This window comes from Phalaenopsis equestris, unplaced genomic scaffold (genome assembly GCF_001263595.1).
Source record: "Phalaenopsis equestris unplaced genomic scaffold, ASM126359v1 Scaffold000485, whole genome shotgun sequence".
Lineage (NCBI taxonomy): Eukaryota > Viridiplantae > Streptophyta > Magnoliopsida > Asparagales > Orchidaceae > Phalaenopsis > Phalaenopsis equestris.
Window position 1 is genome coordinate 59,279 of NW_018164926.1, and position 10,088 is coordinate 69,366.

Here is a 10,088-nt window from a genome sequence, read left to right on the forward strand (position 1 = left end):
ATTTAACTTCTAAAATGTGAAATACAATACTTTATGCACAAGCAATATGTAAATACATAAAAATTAATTGTTATGCAATCTTCCTTCAATCAATCTTCCTTCAATCAATCTTCCATCCGTTGCCACCCGATCGTAATATGTCGTCGCCCGCCACTGTCCGCCGCTTGCCACCGTAGCAAAATGCCGCCCACAACCGATGTCCCACGCATAATTCTTTAATCAAGTAAATATACAATCAATCAAAGTAAATACGTTATTTTCAATCAAATTTAAATTAAATAAAAATAAAATAAAATATCATATTTATTTTACATTTAATAAAAGAACCATTATAATATTCAAATTTAATCATAGTACTACTCTGCTGCACGGCATTTCATGACTTTGGAGTCTCCGTTCAATTAAACCATAAGTTGTGGAACGCATGAGAACACCCGCACAACCAACCCAACACTCGGTCCATCTTCCTTCTCCGTCGCGCACATGGCTTACCCATCGCTCCTCGTCGCCGTCTTCGCCGTACTGCTTCTAGCCGCCGGCGCCGCCGCACGCCCCGGCGTGCACTTCCATCCATGTAAGACCCTCTTCATCTCCTACACCTTCACCTCCTCCGAATCGTTCGATCTTCCACAGATCCCCGACCATCGCAACCCCTCTTCCTCTCCGTCCTCCGGCGGATACTTTGCCGTTTATCGTATTTTCCGTCCTCTGCGCCCTATCACCTCTTCAAGCGCCTTTGCGCTACCTTCAAGCACCCTCCGCCCGATGATCGTCGATCGCCCGCGCCGCCCAGCGGAGGTGGTCCAGGCGGAGGCCTCCTTCGGCATGAGCTCACTCCAGGAGAGGGCCAAGGATATCCTCGTCGTCGTTGCCGGGCTCCTCTTTGGCGTAGGATGCGGTGCTCTCACCGGCGCGATCATGTACCTAGCGTGGTCTCTCTTCGCTAATCACTACGACATCTGCAGCTATGGCGATGGCGAGGAAGATGAGGAGGATGAATCTCCTAAGAAGATGGGGTATATTAAGATCGCGGAGTCGGTGCCGGCGAAAGAAGGGTACGAGGGACATTAGGGTTTTCGTTAATAAGGCTTTGGGATGATAATACTTTTATATCATACTCTTAATACGTAAGTTTTCACGGACGCATATGTTATCTTTCTGCTATTGTTTTACACTGTTGCCCTATTGTGGGGTGTTTGACATGAATTGATGCGAATTGTATGCCTGATATGGCCATCAATGCATCTTACTTAACTTTCTGTGGATTAATTATTGTTTTCTTTGTTAATATCTTCTTAAATTGCAATCTGCCATGTGACTTGCTTGATTATGCTGGTGGGAATCTGAAGTGGATGAGTCATGGAGGATTTCCCAATTGAACTTATGTAGAAATGATAGGATGGATACTGATTCGAACCAATTTCTTGGATCTTGATAATCGGCAATTCAAGGATGCCTACAATTTGAAAAGTTTGTGGGAGAGGAATAGAGAAGGTAAACTTAGATTTGAGAATGATAAATGACAAATTGAGGATATCGGTAATTACAGAAAATAGGGTTGAGAGAGAGAGAGAGAAGAAGAAGAAGAAAACACAAAGTAGGTGAAAAGCTTACCACATTTTTTTCTATTCCTTCAATCTCTCAACTGGAGAATATTTATAGAATACACTAACTATTGATTCACCAACACTGATTTCTAACTAAGTAATTATATTTATTAACCTAAGTATAAAACTAATTATCTCATATTCTCAATATCCTATCAGATCTCATTTGTGATAAAACACTACACATATAGTTAGACTCCCATAGGTGGGTGCAAAAAGGTGCCTAATGTAAGGTTTTCTCCCCATTACTCTCTTATTCATAGGAGAAGGCCTAGATATTGTTCATTCTCGTAAATTACGTGATAAGTTAAGTGGAGCATTTTTCTGAGTTGCTAACCTTATTTGGTAACTTCTATTGTGCTTCATTTGATAAAATAATTATGGGGCATTTACATTTACACAGGAGTTGAGTGGTATGCATGTAAATCTGTATGTAAATCTTTGAATAATTATATATGGGGTTCACCTTTGACTTTTTTGATTGGCTTTGGATTCTAGGTGGCATTTGTGCAACTTAAGGTGCTAATTTTCCATTCCTTGATTTCTTTATGAATGTAAAATATGCTGTTTTGCTCAGCAAAGACTGAATAATCTGAAACTTGTGTTCACGCCTTTGCAGCAGCTTAGACTTAGAGATAAACATAATAAGTCTGATTATGTTTTGAATTTTCATTTTCCTTTCAACCACTGGCTTGCAAGAGGTGCATGCAATTTTGAGTAGAAAATATAGTCTTTAATATATAAGGCTTGTACTTATATAGGATGAACATATTTTTTTCCCATTATATCTATATTTTCAGGCCATAAACATCAGGCAATTTTAGTAACATAGAATATAAATAATCTGACTCGATTGTCCCTACTCTTCAAGTCTCAAACTGAATAGCCATTCTTATGTATAGCTAAGAATAAATTGTCCATAGTGTTGACTTGTTCAAAATTTATTTAATTAGGACCAATGGACATTGAATACATGGAATGTAATTTTAGTGGTAGTAGATCTCATGACAAAGTTGTAACAATGATTGATCAAATCATTAAAAGGAGTGAACGTTTTAGATATCTCGGGTCCATTGTTCAAAGTAACCGTGATATAGATGAGGATGTTATTAGTAGAATTCAAGATGGTTGGTTGAAGTGGAGGAATGCATCAAGCTTTTATGTCACAGAAAAGTACCACTTAGACAAAGGAAAATTTTATGAGATTGTGGTGAGACCTACGATGTTTTATGGCTCATAATGTTGGCCTATAAAAGAGAAGCATAAAATTAAGTTAAGTGTTGCTCAAATGTGAATGCTTCGGTGGATGAGTGGCTTTACACTTAGACACAAATCACGAAACGAATATATCAGTGGAAGGGTTACTTTAGCTGCAGTGGCAGACAAGATTAAAGAGAGTCGACTTAGATGGTTTGGTCACATTAAATGCCGACCATTTGTTGATCTGGTCATATTGTATAAAAAATAATCTTAATTTATTAGAATTAAATGAAAATATGACACTCAATGAGACACAGTGGAGAGAAATGATTCATTTAGCTGACCCTATTTGGTGGGATAAAGGCTTGTTGTTGTTGTTGTTGGACCAATGGAAATTAAGTCAAGTTTGACGTTCATGTTTCAAAAATCATTAGCACTTGGAAGTAGCACTTTTGACATTTTTAGTATATATCATGCCTTTCTGAAGTATTCTTGTATAATTGTTTCACAAAAATGAAGTGAATTATGATTTTGAATTAAAAGTATTCTAGCATTCTATTCAGAAAAAAATGTTCTTTTTAATATATTATATAACGTGGGACTTGAAAGCTATTTAATCTCATTAGTCTATTCATTGTAAATTTATGTTTGAAGTATGAAGAAATTTGGTATCATACTACAAACTTTTAGTTTTGCATCAAATGCATGCTATCTGATTTCAATTCAAATTGAAACTTAGGGGGGTCAAAAATTGACTGACACGCTAACTTGACCCAAACATGACTCAAAAAAGCCGGGTTAGGGTGAACCCAAATAATTTTTGGGTCGGGTTCGGATTAAAACCTTAACCCTTTTTTTATTTTTTTGCCGGTTTGGGTTGACCACAGACCCTAAACTAACATGACAACCTTAAATTGACTCAAAATCGACCCTCCAAACTGCATTTGATCCAAGATTGACTCAGAATTGGCCAGATTTTGACGCAAAAAGCTATTATTAAACAAGTTATACAAGTAGGGTTTCAGTTGGTGCCCTAAAAGAGGATCATTTTGGGTTGAACTTTTTGAACCATTTAATATTTGGGTCGGGTTCAGGTCAAGTAGTTCCGGGTCAGATCCAAACCTGACCCAAAAACCCAATTTGACACCCCAATTGAAACTTATACTTTATGTTCATCTATTAGCATCTTCATTAAGCTTTTGGATTATTTATTCTCAACAAGATTTGTTATGATTCAAGATCAGTTTAAAGATATTCATTTGTTCTCTCACAAAACCTGGCTTAGATATTTTCTAGCTCAATTCAATCCTTGTTCAAATAGAGCTACACTTGACTATTGTAAAATTTTTACAGCTCTATTATTGAAATAGTAAAAAATTCATTTGTAGAATCAAGTTATTATTGTTAGAATATCATCACTAAATAGCCACCGCATGTCCAATTAATGCTGAAGTGAAAGTAATTGAATAAATATAGACTAGAAAGCTACAACAAACATGGGTATCAAGATTAGCTTATGACCATCTTTTCCAAGAGGAGGCAGAGAATCAAGCTATTAACATCTTGTTTTTGATAACCTTTTTATACATCTGAAGCTGGACAGGGGTTGTGTGCTCACGCAGTTATGGCTGACAGACTGATTCAGTAGCTTTCTACTGTAATTTATTTTTTTTCTTTGTCGATTTTGTAGCTAAACCTTTTTTTTTAATCATTTTTTTAAAACTTCAATTGCTTTCTTACCCACTTGTTCTTCCACCAACTCTCCATCTTCTGCAGTGTTCTGATTCTTTACCATTACCTAGTGAAATTAAAGAAGAAAGAAGAAAAGCAACCTCATACCGCTCGCAGAAAAAAATTAGGAGCATTCAAATACATACCACCCAATTCCTATGTATTTACATATCTAACATGCAAACTTTACTTTTTATATTTTATAGCACCCAAATTTTTCATATCCTATCAAGAATATCACTATTTTAACTTTTAAAAGGTGAAATAGACATTTTCATGTACGAGTAATGGGGCACATATCTGTAAAGATTGAAGTTTAGATGTTAGACATGTAAATACATAGGAATTGAGTGGTGTGCTTGTAAATTTTTCAAATAATTATCCACTTTATCAGAAACTATAGGTGTTTATTGTGTCTTACATGTCTGTTAGTCTAAGCCTCCATTATTTGGGAATGTTGACTAGTGTTATCGGTTCCATACATCTATATTTCTTTCTATTAACTTATCTCAATGCCTTGAGTCCCAGTTACATATAGTGCTATTGTGATTTAGCACTTGTTCTCTCACCTTAGTGGGTTAGTTTTTCTTTATGTTTGCATGATTTCATAAGAAAGGTTGTTCTTTTATCCCAGCAGGAGTAGCGATGGATATATCTTATGATTGTAGAGGGAAGTTATTGATATAATGTGATAGGATTAGTCTATGAAGCATAAAAGATGAAATGTTAATCATTCACTATAGGTTGTTGGTAGAGATAAATTAGAATTTTTAAATTGAACCAAATTTGATTTGAGATAAAATTATTATTTGCATTAAGAATTGTTATTATGTATGCCTTTTGAAAAATAACAAACAGGCTGTACTTAAGAAAGTACAACTTTATTTAAGAAAGTATATGCTTTTAAAAGTAGCAAATAGTAATCATTATTGGAAAAAAAAAAGTACTTATGAGAAAGCTGTAGAAGTTTTGTGAAGAGAATAGTAAACAAAGCTAAATTACATGTTTTGATGACCAAGTCTAGTAGGTTAGATATCAAATAATTATAAATTGGCCAGGGTAGATCATAACATATTTATAAGATTTTTATTAATTTAAGTGTATTTTGAGTAAATATGATGGTCTTTTAGGCAAAAGGTAACATATTAAGGGAATGCAAATTACTATTATGAGTAATCATTAAATAAAAAATTTAGATTTTTTTTTTTGAAAGAACTAAATGAATTGAACTATGAAGTATATTGTAGGTTCATCCCATAAGGTGAGATTGAACTGGATTTGAACAAGATGCATAACTGTTTGGATTTGCAGATTTTTGGTTGGCTACCAAGTATTTTTATGAAGTTTTTTAATGGCTAAGAGACAAATTGTACCAATCCTTGCGAATAAAAGTGATATTTATTATTATGATAATTAAAGGAAAACAAATTTATGTAAAGACAATGAAAAAGTATAAGGTAAGGAAAATCTTTCTAGTATAAGAGATGAAATTTATTTTATGCTGGAAGATTCACCTTTCAGTTAGTTTTATGCTGATGCAATTAATGAGAAAACTTGAACAGAATTCGGTTATTGAAGAAATGGCCAAGGCAGATGATATGATAAATGGCAGATTTTGATCATGTGTATTTTGAGCAAATGATAACATGCTAGTAAGTAAAAAACAAGTAATTAATGGAAGATGGAAATTACCATCATCAGCAATTATTAAATAGAATTTACAAGCCATCGAATTTTTCTTGTTCAGAGTAGTAACATGAATAGAATATTAGCGCTAGTATAAAATTAGTGTTGATGTAACTAAAGTGTTTTCGATCATCAAGAAATGATTTAATTCTTTTTTTTTTACTGGTAATGAAGATACTTACAGAAGATCTTCAAGATGGGTATCTTTTTGAATATTATTTGTAAGTGATATAATTTTTATAGTTGAGGATTATTCTAAAGCTATTAAAGATTTATAATGATGGAGTAAAAGGTAGAAGATAAGGCATATAGAATTAGTAGAATAAAGATTAATTGAAATTATTTTATTTGATGTGAAATTTGTCATCATTAGTCAATTATATTAAAATTTTGGGATACTTATGGCACTTGAAACATTGCTAGTGTATGATTGGCTTTAGTATTATGACTCTATTATTTAAAAGAATGGAATAGAAGTGAGAATATAAGTAGAGTTGAGGCTGGATGGTCAATGTGCAAAAGTAATTTGGGTGTACTTTGTTATAATAGAAAATCATGATGATTTAAAAGTAGAAATTATAAAATTGTATTTAGGTTAGTTAATTTGTATGAATTTAAGTGATGGATAAACAAAGAGATCACTACAACCAAACTCTACAAATTGATATTTTAAAGATGTATGTATTGTAAAACTATATAGAATTGATATAGAATTGATTGTGTCAGAAAAATTGTGGGAATCTTAGCCATTTAAAATAACATATATAAAATAGATTTGGTCGATTTGAGCTTGTACAATGGAAGCCAAAGTTACATCGATAATATTGCTTGATATATAATCTTATGGTATGATCTTAAGTTGTGGAAAAATACTGCATGAAATAAAGCTCGCGCTACTTCACACTAACCAAGAATGAATGGAGGAACTTTAATTAGGCCAATTGGGAGAAGTCTAATAATGTTTTTCCTCTCTAGTGATTTTGTATGCTTATTTCTCCCTTGCAGTCTATAATTAGGGCAATAAGAGCCTTGTAGTGTTGGTAGAGAATTGTAACAAGTTAGGCGGGTTAGTAGTCACGTGATTGTAATTTAAAGTTTGATTTGTATTAGGCTTAATGTAATGTTTTGATTTTTGCAAGTAATCTTAATTTATATTGCAACAAGTACTCTTTATGATGGCTTGTAGCAATGAATGTGATTTTCATAAACTTTCAATTTTCTTTGGGGCATTTACATACATACCACCCAATTCCCATGTATTTGCATATCTAGCACCCAAACTTTGTTTTTTTACATTTGTATCACCCAAATCTATTATTTGACATAAAAATACCACTATTTTAACTTTTAAATAGTAAAATACATCTTTTCATGCATATGTAACGTGATATATATATATATATATATATAAATTGATGTTTAGGCGTTAGTTTTGTAAATACATAAGAATTGAATCGCATGTGAGTAAATCTTGAATCTTCTTTTTTGGCATGTTAGTAGACTGTTTACGCAGCCTGAAAGCTTTTAGAAATCATTACTGCTGTTGACATTATTTTGATTAATATCTCATATTTATGTTGTCTTTAGAAATGAGAAATGAGAAATGAGTGATGTGATGAGGAAGGTGGTCTCGTTTATTTTATGATCCTCTTTCACTTGAAATTCAAATTGAATTATTTTGTTAAAGAGTGATAAGATAGTATATCTTTTCTGATATCATTATTGACATGTTAAAACAAAGGGAAATTTACTACATACCGCACAATTCCTATGTTTACATATCTAATACCTAATGTTTGATATCTGCATTTATAAAACTTTGGTGTCGTAAATTTATGCATGAAAAGGTGTGTTTTACTTCTAAGAAGTTTAGTAAAAGTGGGCTGGATGTGAGATTAAAGATTTGAGTGTTATGCATACAAATATGAAAGTTTTGCTGTTTGATTTCTAAGTACATAAGGATTGTGTGGTATTGTGGAGAGAGTTTTGAAATTGTTCAAGTTAATCTGGCAGGTAGTAATTATAGAGAGTTTTGTTCATGCCTATTAGATTGTTACGCACCATTCTTACAAATTCAATTCCTTGATTTGTTGGAACTCTGGAATTATTTGATGATGTTATTCAATCAGAACTATAAATAAAAGGGAAATTTACATACATAACAGCCATTTTTTTTTACACATATAACACCCAAAGTTTGATATTTACATTTTGTTAAGACCTTGGCGTCATAAGCATATGCATGAAAAGATTTATTTCACTTTTAAAAATATAGCGATGGTTTATATTTTTTATGTGATGTTAAAGATTTGGGTGGTATGGATGCAAATATTAGATTTTAGGTTTCAGATATGTAAAAACATAAGAATTGTGTGGCATGTGTGTAGATACCCCTAAAAAAATTATTTTTTTTCGATTCATTCCTGATTATTCTACATGTTTTTAGTTTTATTATCATAACTGAGCCATTCTCAAGTCGTATTAGTGGGAAATTTGGAGCTGGTCTGAAGGTAATTTTAAAAAAACAGGTCTCATCTGTTTTTTTCTCTATATCAAACAAACAAATGATTGCATTGTGAATCAAATTGAATAAATCCTTGCTCATGAACTTGATCAGTGTTTGGAGTCATTTTTTCTTCATGGAAACTTGAAAGCTCCAAATTGTTTTAGGCCACTCTAACATCCATCGGTACAAAAAATGATTGATGTTGGTTGTTTGAACCTTAATGATGGATCCATTGGTGTAGATTTGAATCTATGAAGAGCATGCTTAGTTTTATACGAGCCCTAAATTTCAACTGGAGAAAGATTCATTCTTGTAGGAGTATAAATTTTGTCTCGTTCTACTTTGCTTTGAAGATAAGATGAACGGGGAAGATTGATTTCTTCCCGTACGAGCTTAGCCTTTTTAGTTGGATTTGAGTCGAGAGTTTCCATTGAGCCAATTGGCGAGTTTGTTCTTCGGGTAATGATTGATCTTGTTGTATCTATGTTGGACCTCTAGGGCATAGGCTTGTCGTGTGTTTCTCTGAGCCAATTTCATGCGTCTTTACTTGACTCAACCCGTGTTTACTCAGTTTCCACATTGCATCTTGCCTGATTTAGCCAAATGAGGCAAATTTTAGTTCGTGCATTAGCTCCATTCTCTCCTATAACTAAACTTATTTCCTTTGAATGATTGTATGGGTTTAAAGCAAAGCAAATGTGATCATGAAATTTTGATGATATTACATGAACTTTTAGTGCACACATTACTTGTCATTTATACAATAAGGTGAGGTTTGTACTATTTGATTTGTGATTACTTACTTTTCAAGAGTGTTGCCTCGCTTCACTCTTTATTTTTTCAAACAATAGGTTTGATTAATGCCCCTATTAATTTCAATTATTTGTGTAAGTGTGAGTTTTGAGTTAAATCTTCCTTTTGGTTGGCATTGTGCCTGTGGTGGCTTTATTTAACTTTTTTTTTTTTCATTTCTAATTTTTGGACATATATGGTATTTAAGGAGTTAGCTTATGTTTAGGATAATTTCATGGAGTAGTTTATAATTTCAGCATTTGATTGGGTGTATTTTTCTTAATTGCATCATGGTTTGGTTCAGGCTATTTAGTCTCGAAATGTAGGTCAAATAATGTTTTTTCTGTCAGCTTGTTTAATCAGCAGCATTGAGAGGCCTCTATTTTAGGGTCCGTTTAGGGCAACTTGTGCGTTTCAGGATAAGCTGCTTATCCTGAAAGTCGACCCACGGTCTGCGTTTAGTGTAAAAACCCAAACGCAGTTTCAGATAAGCTGGCGAAACACGCGAACCAAATGGTACGTCGGCGTTTTGAAAACGCCGCCCGCTCTTATAAGCTGTCCAAAAC

General features: G+C 33.4%; 1 protein-coding gene across 1 annotated transcript; it reads left to right on the forward strand.

The window, feature by feature from the left end:
- Positions 1 to 371: 371 nt before the first annotated feature.
- On the forward strand, positions 372 to 1,269 carry LOC110028037. The gene has a single exon (XM_020729735.1). The coding sequence runs from the start codon at positions 484 to 486 to the stop codon at positions 1,069 to 1,071; it is 588 nt and encodes a 195-aa protein (XP_020585394.1). The 5' UTR covers positions 372 to 483; the 3' UTR covers positions 1,072 to 1,269.
- The last annotated feature ends 8,819 nt before the right edge of the window (positions 1,270 to 10,088 follow it).

Coding starts and splice junctions, on each gene's coding strand:
- LOC110028037 (XM_020729735.1), top strand. CDS start 484: ATGGCTTACCCATCGCTCCTCGTCGCCGTCTTCGCCGTACTGCTTCTA.